Consider the following 18063-nt stretch of genomic DNA (forward strand, 5'->3'; position numbering starts at 1 on the left):
CAGTGTTCACGAAACTGGATGCAACGTCAGGCTTCTGGCAACTCCCACTTGACCTAGAAACAGCAAAACTAACGAACATTCATCACACCGTTTGGCAGGTACTTCTTCCGGCGTCTTCCATTTGGAATCTCCACAGCTCCTGAAGTGTTCCAGCGAACGATGGAAACCATCCTGGGTGACATTTAAGGAGTTGAATGTTACACGGATGGCATCCTCATTCATGCGGAGAACATGGAAGAGCACGATAAGCGTCTCAACATGGTGCTTCAACGCTTATCAGATGTCGGCCTGAAGTTGAACAAAGAAAAAAAAATGCGAATTTCGCAAGAATGAAATCAACTTCCTAGGCCACACCTTCAACAAAAATGGCATCAAACCAGATCTATCAAAACTGGAGGCCATCCTCAATGTGGAAGATTCAGCAGACCTTTCAGAATTGAGAAGATGGCTAGGAATGGTCAACTACCTTGACAGGTTCCTTCCTGACCTGTCAACAATCCTGCAACCACTAAATGGTCTCCTCCACAAGGACTCTCCATGGATATGGGACAGGCCACAAACAGACTCAGTCGAGAAAGTAAAGAAACTACTGTCAGAAGCACCAACCCTGGCATTCTATGATGTCACAAAACCGACAGTAGTCAGCGCTGACGTCAGCAGTTATGGACTTGGAGGAGTTCTGCTTCAAAATCACATCAGAGAGTTGAAGCCAGTCGCATTCTGCTCTCGTACGCTTACTGACACAGAAAAAGGGTATGCTCAGATTGAAAAGGTTTGTCTGGCAATGGTGTGGGCTTGTGAAAAATTTGAACGCTATCTGGAAGGCCTGGAAAGCTTCACATCTATCACCGACCACAGACCACTAGTTTCTCTGGTGAACAACAAAGACTTGCAGGAAACACCCCTCAGATGCCAGAGACTACATATGCGTCTGATGCGATACAACAACGTGAAAGCAGAATACACTCCTGGTAAGAACATGGTAGTGGCTGACACTTTATCGAAAAACCCAGTGTCAACGCAGAACAGCCTCGTCTTGCAAGATGTCCAATGCTATGTTGATGAAATCACTTCATACTGGTCTGCGTCTGACACCAAGATCAGTCAAATCTGAGAGTCAACTCACATACAATGGCTATGAACGACTCACACACACACACAACGGCTATGGACGACTCACATACAATGTCTATGAACGACTCACACACACACAACGGCTATGAACGACTCACACACAATGGCTATGACCGACTCACACACAATGGCTATGAACGACTCACACACACACAACGGCTATGAACCACTCACACACAATGGCTATGAACCACTCACAACAACAGCTATGAACGACTCACACACAATGGCTATGAACCACTCACAACAACAGCTATGAACGACTCACACACAACGGCTATGAACGACTCTCTCACAATGGCTATGAACGACTCACACACAATGGCTATGAACGACTCACACACAATGACTATGAACGACTCACAACAACAGCTATGACCGACTCACACACAATGGCTATGAACGACTCACACACAATGGCTATGAACGACTCACACACAATGGCTATGAACGACTCACACACACACAACGGCTATGAACGACTCACACACAATGGCTATGAACGACTCACACACACACAACGGCTATGAACGACTCACACACAATGTCTATGAACGACTCACACACACAAGGGCTAGGAACGACTCCCAAACAACACTCAATGGCTATTAACAACTCACACACAATGGCTATGAACGACTCACACACACACAATGGCTATGAACGACTCTCACACACACAACGGCTATGAACGACTCTCACACACACAACGGCTATGAACGACTCTCATACACACACACAATGGCTATGAACGACTCTCACACACACAACGGCTATGAACGACTCACACACACACACAATGGCTATGAACGACTCTCACACACACACAATGGCTATGAACGACTCACACACACACAACGGCTATGAACAACTCTCACACAATGCCAATGACCGACTCACCTACGGTGGCATCGTGGAAGCCGCTGTCGCTCAGTTTCCGGGACAGGCCGAAGTCTCCGACCTTGACCTCGTAGCGCTCCCCCACCAGCACGTTGGCTGCTCTCAGGTCGCGGTGGACGTACCCTTCAGATTCCAGGTACTGCATGCCATCTGCTATCTGCAACATACCATTGGTCACTAAGTTACACGAGGAGCGGAGTGGAGAGGTGGCCTATGTAGCAGGTAGTAATGCGTCCGCCTTAGGAAGCAGGAGGAATCTGTACGAGTGATGGCCCAGAGATAACGCGTCCGCCAAGGAAGCGAGAGAATCTGAGCTGGTCTGGACGCTAGTCATTCGGATGAGACGATAAACCGAGGTCCCGTGTGCAGCATGCACTTAGCGCACGTAAAAGAACCCACGGCAACAAAAGGGTTGTCCCTGGCAAAATTCTGTAGAAAAATCCACTTCGATAGGAAAAGCAAATAAGACTGCACGCAGGGGAAAAAAAGAAAAAAAAGGTGGCGCTGTCAGTGTAGCGACGCGCTCTCCGTGGGGAGAGCAGCCCGACTTTCAAACAGAGAAAGGGGAGGGGGGGGGGGGGTTAAAACGGTGGACTAGAAGGAGAGGATTATGCCCTGGCTTCCCACGCCCAGCCCTGGACGTACCGAAAATGAATTCACCCGGCCCCTAGGGCCCTAAAAGGTTATAAGACCTAATTAATGTATTCTAGAGTTTATATCAAGCGACTGACTGACTGGCTGGCTGGCTGTTTGACTGATTGACTGGTTGTTTGACTGGCCGACTTACTGACTGTTTAGCTGACTGACTGGCCGACTTACTGTCTGGCTAACTGGCTGTTTGACTAACTGGCTGACTGTTTGACTGACTGACTGGCTGTTTGACTGGCCGACTTACTGTCTGGCTAACTGGCTGTTTGACTGACTGACTGGCTGACTGTTTTACTGACTCACTGGCTGGCTGGCTGTTTGACTGACTGGCTAACTGACTGGTTGACTGACTGGCTAGCTGGCTGGTTGACTGACTATTTGACTGGCTGACTGGCTGACATACTGACTGACTAGATGCGCCCCTCACCACCACCACCACACACCACCACAGACCGACCTGGGCCGCCATTTTGATGAGGCAGAGGACGGACAGCAGAGGCCTGTGGACCTGGCTGCGGAGGAAGGCGAGGAGGGAGCCGTTGACCATCAGCTCCATCACCAGCAGCAGGGGCTCCCCCCGGTGGCACACGCCCAGCACTCGCACGACCTTGGGGTGCCTCAGGTGCCTCATCAGCTCCGCCTCCTGGAGGAACTGTCCCCTAGTCATGCCGCCGCCGAGTCCGTTGTGCAGCTTCTTCACCGCCACCTCCACGACCCCGTACAGCAGCCCTGAAAACGGAGTATGGCTGCCTACATGGCGGGGTGAAAACGGTCATACACGTAAACGCCCACTCGTGTACGTACAGAGTGAACGTGGGAGTTGCAGCCCACGAACCAAGAAGAATAAGAAAGAAAAAAAAAGTGTGTGTGTGTGTGTGTGTGTGTGTGTGTGTGTGTGTGTGACGTTTTCACTGCCACCTCCACGACCCTGTGGTATGAAAGAAAAAAAAAGTGTGTGTGTGTGTGTGTGTGTGTGTGTGTGTGTGTGTGTGTGTGTGTGTGTTCTCGTGAGTGTGTGTGTGTTCTCGTGTGTGTGTGTGTGTGTGTGTGTGTGTGTGTGTGTGCGTGTGTGGAGCGGTGAGCTAGTGGTTGATGTGCCCTAATATGAAGCCAATGTTGGCTCGACTCCCATGTACACATGTACGAAGCGAGATTTTTTCTTTTTTACACCCAGTCCTCTACAACATCTTGAGTAGTGGTCTGGGTGCTAGTGTTTCAGTTGAGACTTACCATCACTGGGGTCCCGTGTGCAACGTGCACTTAGCGCACGTAGAGAAAAGAAGAAGAGAAAAACAGGGCTACAAAAAGGTAGTGTCCTTGGCAAGATTCTGAAGGGGGAAAAAAAAAACACACCAAACAACACAACTTTGATAGTTAAACAAATACATGTCCTACACTTGCAGACAGAAAAGAACACACACACACACACACACACACACACACACACACACACACACACACACACACACACACACACAAAAGGAAAAGAAAAAAATATTGGTGGTGATGCACACTGAGGAGGCACATTCTCCTCGGGGAGAGAGAAACCCGATTTTCCAGGCATATTGTGTGTACTGTCATGTGCTGTGCCCAGTTGTGCTGTGTTGTACTGTGTGTACTGTGCTGCGTTGTACTGTGTTGTGTTGTGTTGTATGTGTGTACTGTGTTGTGTTGCATTGTGTGTACTGTGCTGCGTTGTACTGTGTTGTGTTGTGTTGTGTTGTATGTGTGTACTGTGTTGTGTTGTATTCTGTATTGTGTCATGCTGTGTTGCGGTATGTGTGTACCGTGCTGTTGTACTGTGTTGTGTTGTGACGTGTTGTATGTGGACTGTGTTGTGTTGTGCTGTGTTGTATGTGTTTACTGTGTTGAGAAACCCGGTTTTCAAGGCATTGTACGCCAGAGCAAATAATGGGCGGTAAGTTAGTACTCTTATCATAGAATATATTGCATCATCCAGTGAACACACACACACACACACACACACACACACACACACACACACATATATATATATATATATATATATATATACTTACCTGGAGTATCATTACTGTGTACGTGCCTGGAGTGTCATTACTACAGACAAGTGGCACCAGAGCGATTGGCAATCCCACTTCCACATTGAACACACAGACACGGACACAAAACTACACACAACAAAAAACACCCCGTCCTGCCAGTCCATTTATTCACCAGTATTACTCCCTGTGCACACGACACGACACGACACGACACGACACGACAAACACGTCATGTTACGACACAAGACACACGTTACGACACGACACGACACACGCGTTACAACACGACACGACAAACACGTCATTTTCCGACACGACAAACACGATACGACGCGACATGATAAACACGTCACGTTACGACATGACACGACACGGCAAACACGTCATTTTCCGACACGACAAACACGATACGACACGACATGATAAACACGTCACGTTACGACATGACAAACACGTCATTTTCCGACACGACAAACACGATACGACACGACATGATAAACACGTCACGTTACGACATGACAAACACGTCATTTTCCGACACGACAAACACGATACGACACGACATGATAAACACGTCATTTTCCGACACGACACACACGTCATTTTCCGACACGACACACACGATACGACACGACATGATAAACACGTCACGTTACGATATGACACGACTTGACAAACACGTCATTTTCCGACGCGACACAGCACGAAGGCTCTGATATGATAGTGGCAGACCTTTGAACACTGCGCCGAATTTGCCAGTGGCGATGAGACCATTCACAGTGACATGGGACCTTGCAATCTCCAGGGGACGCCTACGCTCTATCTCACACGGCCTCAGACGTGGGTACGGACTGGTCAGCTTAAAGTTGGCTGCTTCGTCTGCTGTCCGAACACGCGCGCGCGCCCACACAAACACACACACACACACACACACACACACACACACACACACACACGCCAATAATGTTACAGAGAGAGGGAAATGTATACAGAAGAATAAATGAATGAATGGTATATTCAAGAAAACCATTGTCATCCCCCATTCCCTATTGAAGGGAAAAAGAATACCACGGTTATCTCTCTGGAACCGAGACTGACGATGTGAAATTGTGCCATCATCAGCAGACATCATCGGTGGATACACATGTGGCTTCGGAGCCCGAAGTCTGGAACCCAAATGCTTTTCGTTACAGCTGGGTCATGGGACGCCACCAGACAGGACAGGGGCAGACGAAGCTGTGTCGTCCATCTCGAGCATCTTCAAGTGCTGGCGGCGGCCTCCTATTCATGTCGTCACTGCGTTTGTTGCTTGGGCACATCAGCTGCTTCTGTCAGCAGCAGTGTCCAGCTCAATGTCAAGGCTGAAGGCTGGCCTAGAGGTGATCTTTGTGTCTCTTCTCTGGGCATCCCTGGTTGCAACTGTCAGCTCTCCACAGAAGAGCTGTCGCGGAATTCTAGATCCTTTAATGCAGATGACATGGACAGACCATCGAAGCTGGGCACGTCAGTTACTTCTGTCAGCAGCAGTGTCCAGCTCAGTACCAAGGCTGAAGGCTGGCCTGGAGGTTTTTTTTTTTTTTTTTTTTTTTTTTTTTTTTTTGCTGCCCCATCATCTGCACCGTTTCAGTGGCATTACTCCCACGCCGCTCATTTAGATTGCCCCATACACGGCCACACCCGGGTTCATCCGTCGCAGTTCCAGCGTCGGCAGTCCACAGGGAACCATCGATGTTAGGTCGCCTGGAGGCCACACACCAGAGGAGACCCTGCACTGCTGCTGAGTCACTTCGGTGGTGTTCAGTGGTGCCTGTTCTGATTTTACGTACTTAGGACACCACCTACTAAGCCCCCTACTAACGACAATAATGGCTTAGTCGCGGAGCCAGACTGAGCGAGCGTCCCCCCCAGAGTGGAGACCGCCACCACGTCCCTCAAACAACAGCCCCCGACGAATCCGCCGATACTGACGACATTGACAGGACTCACCCCAAGCACAGAAGTGGAGGGGTATCGAAACTGAGGTCACCATGAGAGCAGGGCATGAAAGGCCACAGACTTTGAGACTATTTTGTTTATATTGATGACGATGAAGGAGGAGGAGGATGACGATGATGATGACGATGTTGCTATGGAGGTCCATTTTGGTTTGGGACTGCGTGACAAGGCTGTACTCTACGCTTCCTGTCATAATGATATCCCGGCGTTAACCAGGCCCGAGAGATACAGACACTTGCAGTGTTGGTCAAGTAATTAGAGCAACACACCCAAAGACGCATCCTTGAAGTGGATGACACTCGACTGTGTGGTCCCAGTCTCCCCATTTAAGCCCACAGCACACTCAACTCTGGGTAGGAGCCGGCCACGGGCCGAAAAACCCACCTCCGCTGGGATTCGAACCCGCGTCCTCCCAGCCGTCAGTCCGCGACGCTAACCACTTCGCCACGGCGGCTGGTAAAATCCACTTCGATTGGAAAAACAAATAAAACTGCACACAGGAAAAATAATAATAATAATAATAATTTTAAAAAAAAGAAGAAGGATAGCGCTGTAGCGTAGCGACGCGCTCTCCCTTGGGAGAGCAGCCCGAATTTCAAACACAGAAATCTGTTGTGATGAAAAGAGAAATGCAATACAAAAATATGCACGAAATAGTTCGTGTATATTGCAATGCGGGCATGAAGTAAGACACAATAACAATCATTTGACCGGCCTGGAGGTTTTATTTGTGTCTCTTCTTTGGGCATCCCTGGTTGCAACTGTCATGAGTCAGCTCTCTACAGAAGAGTTGTCGGGGAATTCTTGACCTTTTCTTCAAAACGGATGACATGGACAGACCATCGAAGCTGGGCTTAGAGGATCTTGGCTTCGATGCTTGTAGTGCCGGCTCTGACGAGGACTTCTTGCTCAGTGATGCGGTCCTGCCAGCGTATCCGCATGACTGATCGAAGGGAAAGTGTGTGGAATAGCTCCAGCCGTTTTCTGCGCCTGTGGTACAGAGTCCATGTTCCGAGGCCGTTGAGCGACTACCGTATTGTACACCTTGAGCTCGTTAGACAGGCGAATGTCCTTGTGTTGGTTGTCTGCCAAGTCCCTGGCGCGGTCTCTGTATCCTGGCTGTAATCTCCTTGTCCAGGGAACCACCGATAGAGATGATGCTACCCAAGTACTTAAAGGCATCAAGGTTCTTCAGCTGTGTGCCACTGATGATAATGTGTGGCGCTGGGGTGGGGGGTAGGATGGTGGGGGGCATTGTTTAGTGAAGGACTTCTATCTTTCTGAAGCTGATTGTCAAGCAGAACATCTTGGGTAAGTGAACAACAAACACAATGTAGGCTAATAATCATAACTAAATTTGGAGAAAACAACAAGAGCAGCACATTGGCATGTACCTCTACGACGTAACTGTTTCCTTACAGACTTATCTAACACTCATGCAGAAACCAAGAAAGGTTCCGTTTGACGCAGCTTTAGGACAACAATGGCCTACTCCACATCACGTTTAACAACCAGTCACATTTAATATTTTCAGCTGGGTGAAACTGCCACATCATAAGGCGGTCTTTAACAGAAAAGACATAGGCTTTACCATTAAACAAAATGCTGGCACATAAGGATTCGTACGACTGAACAGGAAATCGCTTTGGAATTATGCGGGACTAAAGTTCTAATCGTAAAAAGGAAAACACACGACAGGACAAGACTGACCGTTAAGGAGGTAGTACTGCACCAGACTGGAAATGTCCGGGAAGCGCCTGTTGCGCTGGATGGAGAAAAAGCCTTCGTTGTTTTCAATTTTAAAGTGATCCACCGTGGGAGTATTCAGGTTAGGCAACTCTTGACGCACTGACAGCGCGTAGTTCTGCTTGTCTGAACACACACACACACACACACACACACACACACACAAATGAAAACACGCGCACACACGCATGCGCGCACAGAGACACTCAGAGAGAGAGACACAGACGACAGACAGAGACAGAGACAGAGAGGAACACCGACATATACATGTAGGCTCCTGAAATCACGAAGAGCAAACAGAAATCACACGCATTATATAAGTATAAATTTTCTGAAACCAAACGCAATGCATAGCCTTACCATTTCAAACTGTGTCTAAAATCACAACGCAAGTGTCGACAAGAACTGCGTACGCACTGTTCCACTTTTCAATAATCTGAATGGCTTCATGACAGAGACGACCCCGCACTGCTGCGTGACTCTTGAAACCCCTCTGAGTGCTGAATAGCTGCTGATTACAATTAAGCCTATTCAGTTTACAAGGCGCATCCTCGGAAGATCCAACTTTAGCATCCTAAATTCATGTGGAGTGATGGCCTAGAGGTAACGCGTCCGCCTAGGAAGCGAGAGAATCTCAGCGCGCTGGCTCAGCCGCCCATATTTTCTCCCCCTCCACTAGACCTTGAGTGGTGGTCTGGACGCTAGTCGATAAATCAAGGTCCAGTTTGCAGCATGCACTTGGCGCACGTAAAAGAACCCATGGCAACAAAAGGGTTGTTCCTTGCAAAATTCTGTAGAAAAATCCACTTCGATTGGAAAAACAAATAAAACTGCACACAGGAAAAATAATAATAATAATAATAATAATAATAATTTAAAAAAGAAAAAGAAAAAGGATAGCGCTGTAGCGTAGCGACGCGCTCTCCCTTGGGAGAGCAGCCCGAATTTCAAACACAGAAATCTGTTGTGATGAAAAGAGAAATGCAATACAAAAATATGCACGAAATAGTTCGTGTATATTGCAATGCGGGCATAAAGTAAGACACAATAACAATCATTTGACCTTTGTCATTCATTCTCAGTAGGTAAATTGTGGTGTAAATAGCCTAAAATAATAATAATAACAATAACACGATTATAACCTCTTATTAATCTGATAACGACATTGCACGTTTTCCTGTACAGTAGCAAAATTGCAGTTACGGGAAAGCGTATGTTGTCGTTATCAGGTTAGTACGGGGTTATGGCGGTGGGTTTTTACGCCATTTACATCACAATTTACCTACTCAGAGTGGATGACAAAGGTCAAATGGTTGTCATGTGTGTCATACTTCCTGTCTGCATTGCAATACGCAAGAAATATACCGTGCATATAGCTCCAGGAATTTAGGATGCTAAAACTGGATGCCATATCCGATTTTTCATAAACTATATTAATCATAGGGCAGCACAACACGAGGCGCACATCTTAACTCTCTCCATACGAACGGCGAAAGAGACGACGTTAACAGCGTTCACCCCAATTACCACCATCAAAATATTGCAAGCGGAAGGCTCTTATACTGAAGAGGTGAATGTTGACAAAGAATACCACAATTCTGATGACGGAAGCTAAAGGTTGGGTCATTCAGACACCCACTGGACATCCGAGGGGTCTGTGTAGAGGAGAAGAGAGGACTGGCCGTACTGAGTGGGTTAATGGTAAACAAGAAGAGGCGCAATGACGGTTCGATTGCTCTCACGGCCGCGGCCATGTTAATTTACGTGAAAGTTCAGCCGGAGTCGATATCGAGGCCCTGATGTCATCATCTCTATTATAATACGATGCTCCTAATGAATGGTGCAAACCATTTGAAACGCTGTTGAGAATCAGTCATATTTGAGTCAACCTCCGAAACCGGAAGTATGACGTAGGCTCACTTAGCCTTCGTGGCGGTGAAAACGAATAAAACCCGCCCTTCCTGTGAATGAGAATGATAACAGCTCACAAACAACTCACATTCACACAAACGACTCACATTCACACAAACAACTAACATTAACACAAACAACTCAGGTTCACACAAACAACTAACAATCATAAAAACAACTCACATTCACACAAACAATTCACATTCGCACGAACAACTCACATTCACACAAACAACTCATATTCACAGAAACAATTCAACTCTCATTCACACAAACGACTCAACTCACATTCACACAAACGACTCACATTCACACTAACAACTCACATTCACACACGAACAACTCACATCACACGAACAACTCACATTGACACAAACAACACACATTCACACAAACAACTCACATTCACACGAACGGCAACTCACATTCACACGAACGGCAACCCACATTCACACGAACAACTCACATTCGCACAAACAACTCACATTCGCACAAACAACTCACATTCACACAAACAACTCATGTTCACACAAACAATTCAGCTCACATTCACGCAAACAACTCAACTCACAATCACACAAACAACTCACATTCACACAAACGACTCACATTCACACGAACAACTCACATTCACTCACATTCACACGAACAACTCACATTCACACGAACAGCAACTCACATTCACACGAACGGCAACTCACATTCACACGAACGACAACTCACATTCACACGAACAACTCACACTCGCACAAACAACTCGCATTCACACGAACAACTCGCATTCACACGAACAACTCACATTCACACGAACAACTCAACTCACATTCACACGAACAACTCGCATTGACACGAACAACTCACATTCCAACAGCAACTCACATTCACACAAACAACTCACATTCACACGAACAACTCACATTCACACGAACAACTCACATTCACACAAACGACAACTCACATTCACACAAACAACTCAGATTCACACGAACAACTCACATTCACGCAAACAACTCTCATTTACACGAACAACACACAAACAACTCACATTCACACGAACAACACACATTCACACAAAAGGCAAATCACATTCACACGAACAACTCACATTCACACAAACAACTCACATTCACACAAACAACCAACAATCATTCAAACAACTCACATTCACACAAACAACTGACATTCACACGAACAACCAACAATCATACAAACAACTCACATTCACACAAACAACTCACATTAACAAAAAAAACCTCAGGCAACTCACATTCACACAAACGGCAACTCACATTCACACAAACAACTCACATTCACACAAACAACTCACATTCACATGAACAACTCAAATTCACACGAACAACTCACACTCACACAAACAACTCACACTCACACGAACAACTCAAATTCACACAAACAACTCACACTCACACGAACAACTCAAATTCACACAAACAACTCACATTCACACGAACAACTCACACTCACACGAACAACTCAAATTCACACAAACAACTCACACTCACACAAACAACTAACAATCATACAAACAACTCACATCCACACGAACAACTCACATTCACACAAACGGCAACTCACATTCATACAAACAACTCACATTCACACAAACAACTCACAATAATACAAACAACTCACATTCACACGAACAACTCACATTCACACAAACGGCAACTCACATTCACACGAACTCACATTCACACGAACAACTCACGCTCACACAAACAACTAACAATCATACAAACAACTCACATTCACACGAACAACTCACATTCACACAAACGGCAACTCACATTCATACAAACAACTCACATTCACACAAACAACTCACATTCACACAAACGGCAACTCACATTCACACGAACAACTCACATTCACACGAACAACTCACGCTCACACAAACAACTCGCATTCACACGAACAACTCACACTCACACGAACAACTCACATTCACACGAACAACTCAAATTCACACGAACAACTCACACTCACACAAACAACTCAAATTCACACGAACAACTCACATTCACACGAACAACTCAAATTCACACGAACAACTCACACTCACACGAACAACTCAAATTCACACAAACAACTCACACTCACACGAACAACTCAAATTCACACAAACAACTCACATTCACACGAACAACAGCCCAATAAGGGAGAGCGGAGACAGAACTGACCCAAGACGTCTGAGAACAACAGCCAATGACACAAACTGACGTGTGTGCGTGCGCGCGCGTGTGTGTGTGTGTGTGTGTGTGTGTGTGTGTGTGTGTGTGTGTGTGTGCGTGTGTGTGTGTGTGCGTGCGTGCGTGCGCGCGCGCGTGTGTGTGTGTGTGTGTGTGTGTGTGTGTGTGTGTGTGTGTGTGTGTGTGTATGTGTGTGTATGTGTTTTAATACTTCAGTGCATTGGTTGAGTAAGAAAGAAAAAAAAAAGGAAGAGAATTGTCTTTTTATCGTTTTAATCCACACGAAATACGGTTTTTTCTGAACTAATCGCTCACAGGCAAAGCCAGACTGAGTGAGATCGAGCCACTCCCACGTACGTGGTGAACTGGACAGTCCACACTGACCTTTCCTGTGCCGCACGAGAAATGTGCCCTCCGGGTTGCCTGGCAACATCAGCACCACCTCTGCCTGTGCACGATCCCCCTCAAACCACCATCTGTGAAAATCAGTGGAGGTCAGTCAGACAGACAACTCTGTGTGTGTGTGTGTGTGTGTGTGTGTGTGTGTGCACGCGCTCGAAACAATGGCACTCATTTTTATTATTTTCCGCTCGCATGTCAAAAATCATTTCATTCTATTAAAAATAAAAAAATAAAAAATAAAAATAAAAAAGGGGAGCGGGGGGCGGGGGTGGAGGGGAGGGGGGGGGGAGACAAAAAACAAACAAAACACAACAACAACAACAACAACAACAACAACAAAATGAAAACATAATGTGGCGTACATAACTTGATTAATCATCACGATTTATGGTTAATAAAATGAGTGTCCAGAAATGCTGCCATATATATATATATATATATACAAACATCACCACCCGGAAAAAAAGTTACCGTGTGACATTTGCCATAAGAAAATACGCAGTTTTATTAATTGTTAGCATGAAAAGCGTTTTCCGACCGCTTAAAGGAGAAAACCCAACAGATTCAGTCGCAAGCCAACACACTTCAAGCTTCAAGGGGGACAATGAAAGTGACTGACAGACATATGCGGACAGACAAGCAAACTCAAAAACACATTCTTTTTCTTACTCTTCAGCTTGCAAAGAGTTGTTATCCAGGCGGACGAAGTTGCCAGGAATGTAACCTCTGACCCCAGTCGCCATGTGTTTCGCCAGCATCCAGTTCTCCTTGATACTGAAAGGTTTTCCCCCACAAGTCAGAAATTAACCCTTTCACCGCCAGTCAATTTAGAGTGCAAAATTCCCCTGTACTCTAAACTTTAAAAATATAGTGTCAAAGAACAGCTTGGGACTCCCCCTTCGATGTATAGAAAATATTATGTCCTATCCTACCACTGAACATTAAAAGCAGTATGTTCATAGATAACAGACCCATGATCTGCTCACTCTTCAGTGACATGGGTGCTCTAACTGGCTGCTGCATAAATGCGAGTTTGGCAGTGAAAGGGTTAACCCCTTGACTGCTGCTGATTCTTGGTGATGTGACATCAATGCGGCATCAGACCGAACTGCATTCCTTGTGTACTGATTCTGCCATCTATAGATATCTATAATAATCACTATGATCACAAGAGGAAGAAGCCCAGATACAGTGACTGACATGATGGCCCGTGATCTCAACGTTACCTCAGTGAGAGGGACCGCTCTTTTCTGATGAGCATGCTCGTCGGCGGTAGTTAAGGGGTTAAACACATACAATCATCACGTGTCCTAACTCATCACCGAGTGCACTGGAAACCCCATTTAACTCTCTCCATACGAACGGCGAAAGAGACGACGTTAACAGCGTTTCACCCCAGTTACCATCATCAAAATATTGCAAGCGGAAGGCTCTTATACTGATGAGGTGAATGTTGACAATGTGAATGTGTAGAGGAGAAGAGAGGACTGGCCGTACTGAGTGAGTTAAACGTCTCTTTGTTCTAACACTTGTTCACTGGATCGCCATACCCTGAGGATGCAGTCCACCGTTTCAATTACGTCGTCAGCATTATCACTCTGTCGGTAGTTTGGCCTGTCGTATGTATTCTATCGTTTCTTAATCACAGAAATGTTTGGCTATAGGCTAAAAGCCTTTTGCCCTCATAATCAGTGTGCCATTTATGTGCTTTTGGATCACTTGTGAACAGACCCTTGTTTAACTCTTTCCATACGAACGGCGAAAGAGACGACGTTAACAGCGTTTCACCCCAATTACCATCATCAAAATATTGCAGGTGGAACGCTCTTATACTGAAGAGGTGAATGTTGACAAAGAATACCACATTTCTGACGACGGAAGCTAAAGGTTGGGTCATTGAGACACCCACTGGACATCCGAGGGGTCTGTGTAGAGGAGAAGAGAGGACTGGCCGTACTGATTGAGTTAAATCAGGCATAGTGTATACTACATTTATCTACAGCTCAATAAAGATTTAACTCTGTGGAAAATACATGGCCCTTAAACGTTTTGTCAATGTGATTTTTGAAGGCGTTTACCGATGGTGCATTGACGGTGTCATAGGAAAGGTTATTCCACAGATTTATGATACGGTTAGTTAAAGACTTGCGGCACTGGTTAGTTACGAAATTAGTTTTGTTTATTTTGAAGTTGTGCCCTCGAGTTTTATCGTAGTTTTCCATAGTGAACAAGGAAGAGGTGGTGCAAGGATCATAAATATTGTGCATGATCTTGTATACTTCAATGAGATCACCTCTTAATCTTCTAAACCCTAGGCTTAATAATGAAAAGAAAAACAGTCGCAACACTAACCTGGCACATAATAGGCATATTACATCTATTTGAGTTCCATATCACTTACTTCATCCCGGAAGATTTGAGTTTTACTTATAATACGTAAAATGTTCTGTAATGATAATTACCCAGTTCATCGAAAAGCAATGCATCGATTTCGTCAAAACACGACTTTCTTATTTCATCATCTCTGAACACACGTGTGTGTGTGTGTGTGTGTGTGTGTGTGTGTGTGTGTGTGTGTGTGTGTGTGTGTGTGTGTGTGTGTGTGTGTGTGTGTGTGTGTGTGTGTTGTGTGTGTGTGTGTGTGTGTGTGTGTGTGTGTGTGAGTGTTGTGTGTGTGTGTGTGTGTGTGTGTGTGTGTGTGTGTGTGTGTGTGTGTGTGTGTGTGTGTGTGTGTGTGTGTGTGTGTTGTGTGTGTGTTGTGTGTGTGTGTGTGTGTGTGTGTGTGTGTGTGTGTGTGTGTGTGTGTGTGTGTGTGTGTGTGTGTGTGTGTGTGTGTGTGTGTGTGTGTGTGTGTGTTGTGTGTGTGTGTGTGTGTGTGTGTGTGTGTGTGTGTGTGTGTGTGAAGAGAGAGAGAGCGGGGGAGGGGGGGAGTGTGTGTGTGTGTGTGTGTGTGTGTGTGTGTGTGTGTGTGTGTGTGTGTACTTGTGTGTGTTTGCGCGCGTATGCGGTGCGGCGTGCGTGTATTAAAATTGATCACGAGGAAAAACATACTTACGTGCCCAAAGCAACTTTCATCCGATCCCCCTTCTTGAAGGACAGGTCATGTTGGCTGGTGGCGTGGAAGTCAAACAGCGCCTTGACGGGGACGCCATCTGAGGTAAGAATCCAGGAAAACCTTTATATTCATGATTCAGTGTGTTGTGACTTAATCAATGAAGAGCGCCAATATGAAGATTAACTGATTTTTGAACAAGCCATCACATAGAAGTCTGCACTGTTCTTTGTTACATTCGTGTGTGGAAACAATGGAGATCACCCATATGAAGAGTAACTGATTTTTGAACAAGCCATCACACAGAAGTCTGCACTGTTCTTTGTTATAATCGTGTGTGAACTCAGTCATCAGCGTCATCGTCCATCCTATCAAATCCACCGCTGTGATGGCTGATGGTTACTGTCAGGTAGTATCAGAGGAACATGATATTAAGCATACCCGTGTATATATATATATATATATATATATATATATATATATATATATATATATATATATATATATATATGGCCCAACACTCGGCTTATATCACAGATTGACATAAGTTTACAGTTTACATTTGGGCCAACAGCAAAGTCAGAGCTGTATTATCAATGGTTTCTCCTGTCAATGGGAAACCATTTACAGCTTAGTCTTTTGTCAAGGACTATGACTCTCAAACTAGGAGGCAAAATTGCACTGGTTCTTAGTTCTGCAGCCTTGTGGGCTAGTTGGCCTTTGGGAACTATCCCAACGCCGACTGTCCTAAAACCATCTTGGCCGAGAGAGTGGGGATGTACTTGGGCAAGACACTCTCCACTATAATCAAATTCTAGCCCAAATAGTCGGAACAGCAGCTGCCTCCTCTGCTGTTCTGATGGTCATAGTCGGACACGACTGACTATCATATATGTATAGCATATCTGACACGTAATTTGATTTGTCGACGTGCGGTGAGAAAAAACAGGAAGATTTTAAAGAAGACATTTCCCCACCTCAATAGAAAAGATAACGCGGTCACAGCATTCTTTTTCTTTCTTTCTCGCTTTTTTTTTTTTTTAACTCACTCAGTTCGGCCAGTCCTCTCTTCTCCTCTACACAGACCCCTCGGATGTCTAGTGGGTGTCTGAATGACCCAACCTTTAGCTTCCGTCGTCAGATTTGTGGTATTCTTTGTCAACATTCCCGTCTTCAGTATAAGAGCCTTCCGCTTGCAATATTTTGATGATGGTAATTGGGGTGAAACGCTGTTAACGTCGTCTCTTTCGCCGTTCGTATGGAGAGAGTTAAACAATATTACTCCAAAAGACATTCTTTGTAGGTTTACGTCTTCCTGTCTTATTGATCTATTGATTTACTTTTATCACTCTAATTGGCGATTCATTGAAGATTTGCCTTTTCCTATCCCTCACCTGTTGTTCTATTGTTCTAAAATGCGATTCTTATTTGGTTTACGTTATTCTTTGTTATCTATCTATTTTATTCATTTGTTTATTTATCTATTTATTTATCTATTTATTTATTCATTTATTTATTCATGTATCAATGTATTCATTTATTTTCCTTACTCTAAAAGGCAATTTTTTTTGTTTACATTCTTTTTTTTTTTTATTGATTATATATTTCTTTGGGGGTTTTGGGTTTTTTTTGTTTTGTTTTCATTACTCTAAAAGGCGATTCATAGTGTGGTTACGTTTTCCAAAGTGCCACAATCCTCGGACACCTATAGGTCAATCTCTGAATAATCTACGGCAATCCGTACCTTGGCAGACAGTCACTGGGTCGATGATGATGTTCTCCAGTCCAATGGCCTCACGCCTTCCTCCTACTGCACCCCTCTCCTCCTCCCCCTCCTCCTCCTCCTTCTTCTTCACCATCTCCCGGAGCATCTGCTGCAGGTCTTCAGGAGTTAGACTACGAGGTGCTGAGCTTCGCGGCCTGTCGGGCGTCAAAGTTACATTGTTGGCCTGCCCATATGTCGCTACACCGCACCTCTCTGATTGCGTCGTGGTTTGGTTAGGGTTTCCCTGTTCGAGGGGCTGCTGGGGTCCTGAGCGAG

General features: G+C 45.4%; 1 protein-coding gene across 1 annotated transcript in view; it reads right to left on the reverse strand.

The window, feature by feature from the left end:
• The window catches only part of LOC143294700 (tyrosine protein-kinase src-1-like), a 32480-nt gene that overhangs the window by 8840 nt on the left and 5577 nt on the right, over positions 1–18063 (reverse strand). Inside the window, exons 2-9 of the mRNA XM_076606105.1 lie at positions 17767–18063; positions 16026–16122; positions 13640–13744; positions 12953–13044; positions 8412–8573; positions 5439–5585; positions 3140–3411; positions 2035–2191 (exon numbers count right to left, since the gene is read on the reverse strand). The exon at positions 17767–18063 is cut by the window's right edge and continues 151 nt beyond it. Of these exons, the coding sequence (XP_076462220.1) occupies positions 2035–2191; positions 3140–3411; positions 5439–5585; positions 8412–8573; positions 12953–13044; positions 13640–13744; positions 16026–16122; positions 17767–18063 (1329 nt within the window). The remainder of the gene's footprint in view (positions 1–2034; positions 2192–3139; positions 3412–5438; positions 5586–8411; positions 8574–12952; positions 13045–13639; positions 13745–16025; positions 16123–17766) is intronic.

Source organism: Babylonia areolata, chromosome 20 (genome assembly GCF_041734735.1).
Source record: "Babylonia areolata isolate BAREFJ2019XMU chromosome 20, ASM4173473v1, whole genome shotgun sequence".
NCBI classification, from domain to species: Eukaryota; Metazoa; Mollusca; class Gastropoda; order Neogastropoda; family Buccinidae; genus Babylonia; species Babylonia areolata.